At 51.5% G+C, this 14,285-nt stretch overlaps 1 protein-coding gene across 1 annotated transcript in view; it reads left to right on the top strand.

The window, feature by feature from the left end:
- The window catches only part of RSPH6A (radial spoke head 6 homolog A), a 17,698-nt gene extending 4,317 nt beyond the window's left edge, over positions 1-13,381 (top strand). Inside the window, exons 4-7 of the mRNA XM_040634184.1 lie at positions 6,557-7,321; positions 8,315-8,459; positions 9,217-9,334; positions 12,741-13,381. Of these exons, the coding sequence (XP_040490118.1) occupies positions 6,557-7,321; positions 8,315-8,459; positions 9,217-9,334; positions 12,741-12,978 (1,266 nt within the window). The 3' untranslated portion in view covers positions 12,979-13,381. The remainder of the gene's footprint in view (positions 1-6,556; positions 7,322-8,314; positions 8,460-9,216; positions 9,335-12,740) is intronic.
- Positions 13,382-14,285: the final 904 nt, after the last annotated feature.

Raw genomic sequence — 14,285 nt, 5'->3', positions numbered from 1 at the left:
CATTTATTTATTTTAGAGAGCATGCACAAGTGGGCGGAAGTGCTGAGGGAGAAAATCCCAAGCAGACTCCCTGCTGATGTAGGACTCAATCCCATGACCCTTGAGATCATGACCTGAGCTGAAATCATGAGTTGGACACTTAACTGACTGAGCCACCCTGGTGCCCCAACTTACTGTATTTTTTAAAACATATTAACATGATGGGTTATATTTTTTCTGTTTTTCTAATATCAGCCCTGTCCTGTTCTTAGCCCAGTTTAATCATGGCGTGTCATCTTTTTGAGAGCAGTTCTTTCCTGGGTGCCATTTGCAAATATTTAGCTAAGGACTTAAGCATTTTTTTTTTAATTTTTATTTATTTATTTGAGGGAGAGCCAGAGAGAGACCACAAGCAGGGGGAGCAGCAGAGGGAGAGGGAGAAGCAGGCTCCCTGCTCAGGAGGGAGCCTGACATGGGGCTCGAACCCAAGACACCGGGATCATGACCTGAGCCCAAGGCAGGTGCTTAACCGACTGAGCCACCCCGGCGCCCCTGCAGCGTCTATATTTCTAAGCGAGATTGGCATGGAATGTTCCTGTCTCCTAGTTTCCTTGAGTTTTGTTAAGATTCTGTGCGACTCATGAAATGTCTCAGGGCCTATGCAGCAGTCGTTCCCTTTGACTGAAACACCCCCGATATCCCTGTGTTCTGCCTCACGTCATTCGGATCTCAGCATAAATGTCCCCTTAGTGTGACCTTCCTATTTAAAGGTCTCCCTATTTAAAATTGGAAGCCATCCCCTATCCCTGGCATTCCCAGTCCCCATTCCCTGCTTTGTCTTCATAGAAAGACACATTTGGACCTGTTTGGTTCCTGTCTGTCTCCATCATCAGAATGTCAGCTCCACCAGGGCAGGGACATTTTCTCTTCTCTATGGGGTCCCCAGCGCCAGGCACAGGGCCAGGCACACAACAGTGAGCTCGCTGAGCTGAGCGAGTGATGTCTCCCACCTCCCACTCCCTCCCGCGGGGAGGCAGGTATGAGCACCTGGTGAACCTGCTGACCAAGATCCTGAACCAGCGGCCCGAGGACCCCTTGTCCATCCTGGAGTCGCTGAACCGCACCACGCAATGGGAGTGGTTCCACCCCAGGCTGGACACCATGCGGGACGACCCTGAGATGGAGTCCACCTACGAGATGGCGGACAGGCAGAAGGGGCTCTTCCTTCGGAGCGGCGCCGGAGCCGAGGGCGAGCAGGAGATGGAGGAGGAGGTGGTGAGTGAGCCGGTGGGAGGGGCGCGCGGCCGGCAGGGCCATGGCCCAGGCTTAGGCACAGCCTGTGCGTGCGTCCGGAGGTGAGGGAACGCACGGTGTGACCCAGAAACACACACGATTTCAGTTTCGTGTGCGCACCGGCCTGAGGGGGCCGGGACCAGGTCACGGAAGGCTTTGAGTGCCGGGCCAAGGGGCTGAGGCGCCTGGAGTGCCCTGAAGTGGTTGAAGCAGAAGAGCTAGTTGGCTCTGCTTTTTTTTTTTTTTTTTTTTTTTTTTAAGATTTGATTTATTTATCCGAGAGAGAGATAGTGAGAGGGAAAACACAAGTCCGGTGGAGAGGGAGAAGCAGGCTCCCCCCGAGCTGGAAGCCTGACGTGGGGCTCGATCCCAGCACCCTGGATCCATCCATGACCCAAGCTGAAGGCAGATGCTCAATCCACGGAGCCATCCTTGCCTCTGCTTTTTAGAAAGCAGACTCCTGCGGCTCCGTGTAGGTGGAGACTGGTCTCTCTTACCATCCTTTACTCCTTCCTCCCGAAAATAATTCTGCTTTGCTGTTTTCTGTGAGACCCATTTCCTCCTCAGTTTCTCAACGCTGAAGTGCCCCCTAATCCCCGGACTCAGTTTCCCCTTTTGTTAAGTTGAGACCCTCTAAGAACTCTTCCACTCTGGTCCCTGAAGGCCCCACTCCCTTAGAACTTGGAGCTGGAATTCTTTTTTTTTTTTTTTTTTTAATTATGTTAGTCACCATACAGTACATCCCTGGTTTTTGATGTAAAGTTCAATGATTCATTAGTTACGTATAACACCCAGTGCACCATGCAATACGTACCCTCCTTACTACCCATCACCAGTCTATCTCATTCCCCCACCCCCCTCCCCTCTGAAGCCCTCAGTTTGTTTCTCAGAGTCCATTGTCTCTCATGCTTCATTCCCCCTTCTGATTACCCCCCCTTCTTTATCCCTTTCTTCTCCTACCGATCTTCCTAGTTCTTATATTCCATAGATGAGAGAGATCATGTGATAATTGTCTTTCTCTTCTTGACTTATTTCACTTAGCATTATCTTGGAGCTGGAATTCTTAATGGGAGGTCTGCAAATACGCGAAATTGTGGACGTTTGTGGCCTGTGCATGGCTCTAGGAAGAGACTTAAATCCGTGATTCAGCTTTTTGTATTTATTTTTCTGACAGGAGATGGGGCTCTCATTTCCCTTTTTCTATTTCTTCTAAGTTGCTAGCCATGATCCCCAACAGCCTTTGTGGGGAAATGCATGCTTTCCTTACGCCCTCCTTTGAAATGCTATCTCTATGATTTATTTACACCTATATGGACTCGACCCTTTTGTGGATTCTCTATTCTTCACCTTCACTGTGTAGACGTCTTTCTGCTTTAGAACTGTCCTCCCTGCTGTGTACAGCCGCCGCAAAGCAGGTTTGGCTATTTGGTGGCATAAGGCTCCCAGCGCTAGGCCTCTGTTTCATAACAGAGGCTGACTGTTCTTGCATTTATAATTTCAGACTAACTTGGGGTGTGCTCAGCGTGGAGTCTGCTTGGAATTCTCTCTCTCCCTCTGGCCCAGCCTGCTGCTCGTTCTGTCGCTCGCTCTCTCAAAATAAAGAAATAATACCTTTAAAAAATAATTTCAGACTAACTTTAGTATTACTGCATCACATTCCAAAAACTAACAATTTACTGTACTTGTTTGAGAGCATAGATCACATTAAGGCAGGAAATAGATAATGTTGCTTGGGTGACAAGTGCTTAAAACAAGATAGAAGTTTTTCTCCCATCTGAGATTCAGGCGCAAGCATCCACAGCTGACAAGGTGGCTACCCCGGGAAGGGGCACTGAGGGCTGTCTTCTCCCCCATTCGCAATCCTCCTCCCTGTTTCTACACCAAGAGAACAGTTTTCAGCATCCTAGAAGCCTGGGTATAAATCCCGTCTCTGGCCAATGCAGTCAGTAAGGCTTGCTCCTGGCTGCAATGCTTAATTACAGTGGACCAAGCATTTCACCAAATGTGTAATTACTTCACTTGGCCAAGAGTGGGCAGAGTTGGGGCATCTTCTCTGTGAGATCAGGAAGAATCTGGCTCTTTTCTCCCCTCTGCTCTATGTTTGGTCCTTGAGCTCATCACTTGATGTTCAAAGAATGGTTGCTGCAGCCTCAGACATCATATCCTCACACCAGGGCCCCCCAAAAGGGAGGAAGGGACCTTTTCTTCGTGTGTCTCCCCTTTTTAAAAAAATTGGTGGGGTGCCTGGCTGGCTCACTCGGAGGAGCTTGCAACTTGATCTCAGGGCTGTGAGTTTAAGCCCCACGTTGAGGGTAGAGATTACGAAAAAAATAAATAAACTCGGGGCCCCTGGGTGGTGCAGTCGGTTAAGTGTTGACTCTTGCTTTTGGCTCAGGTCACGATCTCATGGTCATGGGACTGAGCCTGGGACTCCGTGCTCAACACAGAGTCTGCTTAAGGTTCTCTCTCCCTCTCCCTCTGTCCCTCCTGCTCCTGCTCCCTCTCTCTAAAATAAATAAATAAATCTTTAGGGGTGCCTGGGTGGCTCAGTCGGTTAAGTGTCTGCCTTCTGCTCAGGTCATGATCTCAGGGTCCTGGGATCGAGCCCCCATTGGGCTCCCTGCTCAGCAGGGAGTCTGCCTCTCCCTCTCCCTCTGCCTGCCGCTCTGCCCGCTTGTGCTCTTCTCTCCGTCAAATAAATAAATGAAATCTTTAAAAAAAAAACAACAAATGACGATTCTCCTACTCTAGAATGTTGGGGTGTGCCACATGGAGCTGAGATCACAAACAGCACAGCGATCTCAGTGGCTTCAAAGCACCCAGCTTATTTCTCGCTCACATCGCCTGCCCAGCCAGAGTTCAGAGGCTTTTGCTCATCAGCTGCTTGAGAACCCAGGGCGGTGGAGGTGACACTGTGCCACAGGCTTCCACCATTGCGGAGGAGGAGAAAGAGAGCATAGCAGACCCCACATTGGTTCCTACAGCTTCTGCCTGGCTGTGACATGTGTCCTTGCCCCTGCTGTTTCAAGTAGTCGGAGCAAGTGACAGGGCCCCTCCTGAGTGCAATGGGGGTGGGGGTGTAGCCTTCCTCTTTGGGAAGGGACTTCAAACACTTGAGGACAACAGTGTGCCTATGTCCAGCAGGCCTAGGGAGAAGATGCAATAAATTGTTCCTCTTACCACGAATCACAAATGGAGCTTTTACAAAAATGAGACTGCAGTATATAAATCTTCAGGAAAAACCTCAGTACACTTGTCACCAAATTGAAGCATCCCATCCTGATACCAACCATCTGTTAGGGGTTGAATTGCGTCCTCCAAAAATTCTTAGGAAGGGTGAAGTATCCCTCACGCAGGTGCTTCAGAATGGGACCTTATCTGGAAGTAGGGTCACCGCAGAGGTAATTAGTTAAGATGGGGTCATTCTGGAATAGGGTGAACCCCTAGTCCAATAGGACTAGTGTCCTTATAAAAGGTGAAGTGTGGACACAAAGTTTCATTCATCCGCCGTGTGGTTCCCACACTTAGCCTGTTTCACCTTCAGCCACGCGCTCAAGGTGGACCCATATTCGTTTCTTATTGCTGCTCTAACAAACTTAGCGGCTTAGGACAACACAACGTTTCACCTTACAGTTCTGGAGGGCAGAAGCCCACTTCGGGTTGGGTCTCACCAAGGCTAAATTCAAGGTCGGCAGGGTTGCTCTACTAATGGAGGCTCTTGAAGAGAAACCATCTCCCAGTCTTTTCCAGCTTCTAGAAGCAGCACACATTCCTTCCTCCTGGGTCTTCCTCAAGCTTCAAAGCCAGGAGCGCGGCACCTTCGGTCTCTGACTCTGATTTCTGCTTCCATCATCACATCCTCTCTAACCGTCCCGCCTTCCTCTTTCACTTATCAAGACACTTGTGATTATTCTGGGCCAACACAGATCATCCAGGACGTCCCTATCTCAGGATCCTTAATTTAATCACACCTGCAAGTCATGTTTGCCATGTAAGATAACATAGTTGCAGGTCCAGGGGTTGGGACCCGGACCACTTTGGGGAAATCGTTATTCTACCTACCATACCCCCTCTCTCTCCATTCTGATTTCAAATTCTGGCAAGAGTGCATGTGCTCTCCCTGGTTTGGGCAATGTGTTTCCCTGGACCAGTCAGGTTGGCCAAGGGCAGGTCAAGGGCTGATCTCATGAGGAAGGACCTCGTGTGTTTTGTTCTCTGATATATCTCAGTGCCTGTCCTAGCCTGGGACTGGCACCCACTGGTCTTTATCTTTTTATTTTTTTAAAAAGATTTTATTTGTTTGAGAGAGAGTGCATGGGGGGAGGGGCAGAGGGAGAGGGACAAACAGACTCCGAGCTGAGCATGGAGCCCCATGTGGGGCTGGATCCCAGGACCCTGAGATCGTGACCCAAGCTGAAATCAAGATTCAGATGCTCAACTGACTAAGCCACCCAGTCGCCCCTCCCACTGGGTCTTTAATAAAGATTTCTGAACCAACTAAATGAAAAAGTATTGGGTTCAGCCTTGGGGCCATGTGGTTGTGGAGGTGTCTGGGCCCAAACCTCACTGTATTCTAGTCCCAGCCCTCGACTTACTTGTTCTCACTCCCTTTCTGCCCCCACCCCCTTCTCTCTGTCTCTCCCCCTCTGTCTCCCTGAACAAAGCAGATGGTGAAGGAGAAGGCAGTGAGGGCAAGACTTATCACCACCATCCTCCAACATCACTGATTCCTGGGCTCAAGACCTGCCTCTTCCCTTAATTTGCTATATGATTTGGGGTATCTGTTAGGGGTGCATTTGGCTGCAAGTAACAGAAAACATGACTGAAAGTGGCTTCTTTGTCCCATAGAACAAGAAGGCCAGGGAGGTAAGGCAGCTCAGTGATGCCACTGGGGACAGAGAGTTTCCACCTTTCATCTCTACCATCATTAGGGTATGGGAGTTTGTCTCCCATGTTGCCTCATGGTTCCAAAATAGCTGCTGTGCCTCCAGATCTCACATCCCATTCCAGGCAGAAAGAAGAGGGAAGGATGAAGGAGGAACGGATTTTCTCCCTAGTGCTTTGTTGTTGTTGTTGTTGTTGTTGTTGTTGTTGTTGTTTTGCCTTTTCTTTTCCTATAAGGGACATCCTCCCCCAAGGACTTGCCCCTACTTCTCACTGTCCAGCAGTGGTCTCATGAGCAGCTGGGTTACAGAGTAGTTCACTTGTCTGGATTTTAGAAGAGTCAAACTAGGGATCAGGGCTTCAGCCTTCTTCCCTCTGCCCTCCACCCCACCCTCTGCAGGCTGAGACAGCCGTGCCCAACATCATGGAGACCGCCTTCTACTTCGAGCAGGCTGGCGTGGGCCTGAGCTCAGACGAGAGTTTCCGCATCTTCATGGCCCTGAAGCAGCTGGTGGAACAACAGCCCATCCACACCTGCCGCTTCTGGGGCAAGATCCTGGGGCTCAGCCGCAGCTACCTGGTGGCTGAGGTGGAGTTCCGGGAGGGCGAGGAGGAAGGGGAGGAGGAGGAGATGGAGGAGATGATGGAGGGCGGCGAGGGCCTGGAGGCCCACGGCGAGGAGGAGGGCGAGGAGGACGAGGAGAAGGTCACCGACATTATCCCCAAGCCCATGTGGAAGGCCCCGCCCGTCATCCCCAAGGAGGAGAGCCGCTCGGGTACCAACAAGTACCTGTACTTCGTGTGCAACGAGCCCGGCCGGCCGTGGACGCGGCTGCCGCACGTCACGCCCGTCCAGATCGTGCAGGCCCGCAAGATCAAGAAGTACTTCACCGGCTACCTGGACGCGCCGGTCATCAGCTTCCCGCCCTTCCCGGGCAACGAGGCCAACTACCTGCGCGCCCAGATTGCCCGCATCTCGGCCGCCACGCACATCAGCCCGCTTGGCTTCTACCAGTTCGGCGAGGAGGAGGGCGACGAGGAGGAGGAGGGCGGCGCGGGGCGCGACTCTTACGAGGAGAACCCCGACTTTGAGGGCATCCCGGTGCTCGAGCTGGTGGACTCCATGGCCAACTGGGTGCATCACACGCAGCACATCCTGCCGCAGGTGAGGCCCGGGGGCTCCAGCCTCTTCCCTCCCCCACCCGCGGCAGAACCAGGGGACTCTCTGCCCGACCGCGCACGTGTCAGATACCATGCAGCACCTCAAGCGGGGGGCTGGGGCTGCAGCCGTCCTCCAGGACTTTATTTCTGCTGCAAAACTGAATAGTCCGGCTTGCTGCCAAATGACGCAAGAGAGCAACTTCTGGTTTTCGCAGCTTTTCAGGTTTGGGAATTGTGGGTAAGAGACTGAGGACCTACCTTTCTTGAATGCTCGAAATATCGGTCTTTATGTTCATTCATTCACTCGTGCAAGGAAACACCTGCTGTGTGCTAGGAACTTTTCATTCATTCATTCATTCATTCATTCAACAAACTTTTATGGACCCCTGCAATGTTTTATTGAATCCAAATAACTCCTTTTGAGGTCGTTAACTGTCATTCATTCCCATTTCATAGTTGAGGCCACCGAAGTAGGCTCTATGCTGTACTTTGGTTCATTCATTCAACAAACACCTATCAGCCCTCCAGTGCCTCCGGGAACCCAGGAGCAGTCCCATGAGAGAGGCCCCAATAACACCCCCATTTCACAGATGAGTGAACAGAGGATGAACAGAGGATCATCTGGGCTGGTGAATGTCAGCCCCACAGGGCAGAGATTGGGGGGGGGCAGTGTCTCTTCTCTCAAGGATGGATCCCCTAGCACCTACCTGTATATAGTAGGTGCTCATTAAATGTACAATAAATTAATGAATGACTGCACAGATGGGAACCACACAGCTGGCAGGTGGCAGGAATCTCCACCTCACCCCTACAGCTCTCTCAGCCTCTCCCCCCTCCCCCGACCTGTGTGACTAACCCTGTCCTCCTGGCCATACCTGGTCCCTGAGGACAGGGCCAGGGCCCAATGTCCCTCCTGGCGCCTCACCTCCTCCCAGAGTGCAGGCCAGGCTCTGCCCACCAGGGGTGCCGACTGACCTCCCCCCTCCCCCCTCCTCAGGGCCGCTGCACTTGGGTGAACCCTTTGCAGAAGATGGAAGAGGAAGAGGAGCTGGGGGAGGAGGAAGAGAAGGCAGACGAGGGCATGGAGGAGGTGGAGCAGGAGGTTGGGCCGCCACTGCTGACCCCGCTCTCAGAAGATGCAGGTAACCATCCTCTTCACCCTCTTCATCTCACTCACGCCAGCCCACCTGACCAGGAGGGGCCCGGGGGGAAAGCGGGGGGGGGGGGACAGCAAAACTGCTAGGGGCAACTCTCTGAGCCTCAGTTGTTCCCTCCTCTAGAGCATGGGCCTGGTGACAGCTCCTCTCTCTTGGGGTTATAGGGACACGTCCGTCTTGTGAGCCGTGTCAGGCAAAGTCAATGTCCTGGATGGAGGGATAAGATCTTTCTTATCAAACCCATGTGGGTTTGGGGAGAGAGAGTCAGAAAGCCTTTCCCCCAAGGAGGCAGGACCTGAGCTGGATTTCAGAAGCCTGGATAGGAATTTCCTGAGGTCAGAGCCTCAGGCACCTGGAGGATGGGGGAAGGAGAGGCTGAGAGTGGGTGAGTGGACAGACTGCAAATTTTGAACCCAGATTCCCGGGAGCCTAGGGCCTGTGCCGTGCCCTCTGCACCCTGGTCCCAACCAATGGCCAACCTGGAAGGGAGATCACAGGAGCTCCTGCAAGGCAGGTAAGGGAAGGATACCCACTTCTTGGGTGTGGTCACTGAGGCTCAGACAGGTGCGGGGGCTTCCTGGGGCCACACAGCAAGAAAGTGATCTGGAGCCGGCCACAGTTCCCTTCATGCCCTTCCCTGTCCTCCTCCTTTGCTCTCTCCCCTCTTTCTGTCTCCCCTTCAGGGGGCTGTGTAGGGCTTCGGGGAGTTCTGACCTCCCTGGTGCTCTCCACCCTCCTGCAGAAATCATGCACATGTCACCCTGGACCGCCCGCCTGTCCTGCAGTCTTTGCCCACAGTACTCCGTGGCCGTCGTGCGCTCCAATCTTTGGCCAGGGGCCTATGCCTATGCCAGTGGCAAGTACGTCTTCTTCTAGTCCCTTCCAGCAGAGAAAGCTCCTACAACTTCCTCAGTGCCAGGCCGAGGGCAGGGGGTGGGATGGAGATCAGAAGGACCCCCTTTAGGAAGCCCCCAGGGCTGACCTCCACACTCACCTCCAGGAATTCCACTGGGGCTAAAATGAGAAATCCTGGACAAAGAGGGTGAGCCCCTCAGATAGGAGAATGGAGGAGCAGAGAGGGGAAGGAACTGACCCAGGTCACACAGCATATGCAGATTCAAACTTGGATCTCTGGCCTCCGGACTCAGGAGTCCACTTTGAGGTGGCCCTGACAGGGGCAGAGTCTAGTGTCTGGGGAACCTAACTCCTTCCCCAGGCCCCCTGGACAGTTCTTCTCCCCACAGGGCAGAAGTCTTCCCCACCAGGAACCCGCACCTGTTGCTCCCAAAAGATCTGCAGGCTGAAGTCACTCCTGCATCTTCCCACCCGCAGCTACACACTCCCTGAGATGCGCACGACACACTCACTACACACTGAGAGTCCCTCAGTCTCTCCCACCAGGCACATCCCAGCCTTTCTGCTTAGCCACTTAGGGAGTGCCCTCCACGGCCGTGGGCGGGAGCACTTACCCGCTCTGTCCACCAGGTGGCATGATAAGTTTTCATAGATTTTCCTTTTCCATCTCTGTGATCGTCGCATGCTGTGTTGGATCCCATGATGAGATTTCACGTAATCTTGATACTTTAACTACATTCTTGCCAATTTTTCCCCCTCCAGAAACAGGGAAGAGGCTTGCTTGCTTGCTTTTGCCAACCCCCTTCTTCTGGCCACACTCTAATTTGCCAACATCTTTTCTTTTCTTTCTTTTCTTTTCTTTTCTTTTCTTTTTTTTCTTTTCTTTTCTTTTCTTTTCTTTTCTTTCTCTTCTCTTCTCTTCTCTTCTCTTCTCTTTTTTCTTTTCTTTTCTTTTTTTTTTTAAGATTTTATTTATTTATTTGACAGAGAGAGAGACAGCCAGCGAGAGAGGGAACACAAGCAGGGGGAGTGGGAGAGGAAGAAGCAGGCTCATAGCGGAGGAGCCTGATGTGGGGCTCGATCCCATAACGCCAGGATCACGCCCTGAGCCGAAGGCAGACGCTTAACCGCTGTGCCACCCAGGCGCCCCATCTTTTTTCTTTTCTTTTCTTTTTTTTAAGATTTTATTTTTAAGGGTTCTCCACACCCAACACAGGGCTCGAACTTACAACCCCCAGATCAAAAGTCACACGCTCCCTCAACTGAGCCAGTCAGGCACCCCGCCAACATCTTTCTGAAAGCAAAAGATCCAAATTTGGAACTCCACTCACCCACCCGTCCTTCACCCATCCATCCACCACTCTATCAACCATCCCTCCAATCACCCATGTTTTTTTTTTTTTTCCTTTATAAAAGACTCTTGGATGTCCCTGTTTGCCAGCTGTATGCTAGGTCCCAGGCCCTTTATTGAAAAGGCGATGTGGATCCTGCCCCTGAGAGCAGGCAGAGGGAGCGTAGACGTTAATCATATAGCATCCCCTCCCCCGAGCCAAATAAATACCTTGTTACAAACTAAGTACCACTAGGGACAGATAGCGCAGGGACCAATTACAGCTCCAAACTCTCATCTTAAGGGCATCAAGTAGGACGTCTGGGAAGAGCAATCTTGATGTGAAATCTTTGGGGGAAAGAGAGAAGTAACGGGGAAAAGCAGGTAGAGGACATTCTAGACCAGAGCTTCCCAGATCATTAGTGCAGAGGACCCCAGGGATCTGGTTAAATTTCAGGTTCCGGTGGCACAGGAGTGGGGTTGGGGCCGGAGAGAGTCCGTCTTCCTAGCAAGCTCACCCTCCTGGGCGAGGCTTCCAGGGAGCCAGTATACCTGAAGGGTCCGAGGAAGACCTGGAGGAAAACAACTGTCTCAGGAACTGCAAGGCTGTTAAAGGGCAAAACCACGGAGCCCCCATGGCAAACTCTCCATTCCTCTCTCCTTCTCTTTTAACACAAATAAAATACAAGCCACCTGTGTCTTTTAAACTTTCTTTTTTAAAAAGCTTTTTAAAACTTTTTTATTTTTTTTTTTAATTTTCTAGTACTAGCCACATCCAAGAGTAAAAACAGGCAAATTCATTTAAATAATATACTTTATTTCACCCTAAGTATCCTAAATGTTATCATTACAACATGAAAGCAATAATGTAAACAGTAAGCTATATTACGTTGTGTCTTTTATTTTCATGCCATGTCTTCAGAATCTGGTGTGGCGTTGAGACTTCCAGCACATTCCGTTCGGAAGCTACCTTGTCATCAGAAGTACTTGACCTGTATTCAGATTTCACATTCGCAGTTGAGAAAGTAGGTTCATGGACCCAAGTTGTCCCAGACATGCTTAGACATTTTCCAGTAATGAACTGAGTATCGGTTTTATTGCTTCAATTTAAATTCATTACAATGAAATAAAAGCCACTCCCACAGGGGCGCCTGGGTGGCACAGCGGTTAAGCGTCTGCCTTCGGCTCAGGGCGTGATCCCGGCATTCTGGGATCGAGCCCCACATCAGGCTCCTCCGCTGTGAGCCTGCTTCTTCCTCTCCCACTCCCCCTGCTTGTGTTCCTTCTCTCGCTGGCTGTCTCTATCTCTGTCGAATAAATAAATAAATAAATCTTTAAAAAAAAAAAAAAAGCCACTCCCACAACAGCAGAACACACATTCTCCTCAAATGCGTATGAAACAGCCTCCAGGACTAGACCACACGCTAGGCCATGAAACAAATCTCGTACAAAATACGTTCTCTGGCCACACTGGAATGAAATTAGAAATCAGGGATGCCTGGGTGGCTCAGCTGGTTAAGCGTCTGCCTTTGACTTAGGTCATGATCCCAGGGGCCTAGGGCTGAGTCCTGTGTTGGGCTCCTTGGTCAGTGAGGAGCCTGCTTCTCCCTCTCCCTCTGCCTCCCCTGCTTGTGCTCTCTCGCTCTCTCTGACAAATAAATAAATAAATAAAATCTTAAAAATAAATTAGAAATCAAAAACAGAAGGAATTTGGGAGAATTTCACAGATATGTAGAAATTACCACACTCCTAAATAACCAGGGGGCCGAAGAAAATTGTGGGTGAAATGAGAAAATCGAATACATTAGAAACTCAGCTGTTTGGTCACCCTGGCCACATGTCAAGTGCTCAGTGGTTCCACGTGCTGGTGCAGAGTGCAGCTCTAGACACACCTGGCACTTAGGGGACAGATGCTCAGTAATGACTGAAGAGCCCACGAGCAGAGAAGCCCCGCCGGCACGTATCACCCCACCGCCTACCACTTCGCAGTCATGCTGCGCCCAAGCTGGGTCCCACCTTCAGTGAAAGCCCAGGCTGGGGCCTTCGAGGGAGGATTTCCCAGTATCTCTCTGCCTTTCCAGGAAGTTTGAGAACATCTACATTGGCTGGGGTCACAAGTACAGTCCCGAGAACTTCAACCCACCCCTGCCGGCCCCCATTCAGCACGAGTACCCCAGCAGCCTGGACATCATGGAGATAAGTGACCCCACGGTGGAGGAGGAACAGGCCCTCAAGGCAGCCCAGGAGCAGGCCCTGGCGGCCGCAGAGGAGGAGGAGGAAGATGAGGAGGAAGATGAGGACGAGGACCTGGAAGACTGAAGGGGGCCCCCCAGCCCCCCTCCCCCAAGCAGGTAGATAGCAAGTTTCCCCTTATACATAGTGAGTGATGGGTTGTTTTTTTCATGGGTGGTTTGCTTTCTGCCCCTGGAGGGCAGGGGTAGAAGAGGAAGGTAACTGCTCTAAATAAAATTTCCCCACGGCATTATGGCCTAGCTCTTCATTCGTTCGTTGACATGGCCTCCAAGTCAGGGCTGTTGGGCTCTGCTGGGAACAGACATTGCCCGGCATAGTCTCCCTATCTGTGTCATTGATGCCTTTCTCCGGCCAGCAAACAACTATTGAAGTGTCTTCTGTCAGCCCAGCCCTGTGGTGGGGACACAGAGGTGGCCAAGCAGCCCCAGCTCTGCTTCCCCGGGGCTCACACTCTTACAGGAGAGACAGACACTCCCTCCGCCCCCCCCCCCAAGCAGTGACAACCCAGATGGGGGAGCCCGGAGGACGGACAGAGCTCCTGAACTGACTCTTAAAGAGTCAAGAGCAGGGGCGCCTGGGTGGCACAGCGGTTAAGCGTCTGCCTTCGGCTCAGGGTGTGATCCCAGCGTTCTGGGTTCGAGCCCCACATCAGGCTCCTCTACTATGAGCCTGCTTCTTCCTCTCCCACTCCCCCTGCTTGTGTTCCCTCTCTCGCTGGCTGTCTCTATCTCTGTTAAATAAATAAATAAAATCTTTAAAAAAAAAAAAAAGAGTCAAGAGCAGAGTGGGGAAGAGCATTCCGAGCAGAGGGAATGGCATGTGCAAAGACCCAATGGCAAGAGAGCATTGTGTTGAGGTAGCTTCTTGAATCTCCGTGTTTGGGACATGGTGTGAGGAGTTAGTGGTGAGAGATGGGATTGGAAAGAGAGACTGGCAGGAGCAAATCACTCAGGGCTTTACTTTGCCATGAGAGCAGTAGGGAGCCACAGATGAACTTGGAGCAAGGGAGGGTCCCAGTCACCTTCATCCTTTAGAAAGACCTCTCTAGATGCCAAGTGGAGTGTACATTGAGGGGTGGGATGGGATTCCAGGGGAGCAGAGACAAGGCTGATGCTGAGAGGGCCCGAGCAGGAGAGGAGGACTTTGGACCAGTGCTATGCAGAGAAAGGGACTGGAAAAGAGGACTTCATGTGACAGAATGCAAAAAACTTGGAGACTGGAAGCAGAGGGTATAGGGAGATGATGCAGATTTAGGGAGACCCTGCGGTCTGCAGCCTGGATGCCTGGGGGGATGGCAGTGCGAGCTCTAAGATGGGAACACAGGAGAGGAGCAGGATTTGGAGGAAGATGTCAATTTCATTGTAGGACTTGTT

The sequence above is a fragment of the Ursus maritimus genome, unplaced genomic scaffold (assembly GCF_017311325.1).
Source record: "Ursus maritimus isolate PB19 unplaced genomic scaffold, ASM1731132v1 scaffold_19, whole genome shotgun sequence".
Classification (NCBI taxonomy): domain Eukaryota; kingdom Metazoa; phylum Chordata; class Mammalia; order Carnivora; family Ursidae; genus Ursus; species Ursus maritimus.
The sequence above is the reverse complement of the archived record's forward strand: the minus strand, read 5'-3'. Positions and strand labels throughout refer to the sequence as shown.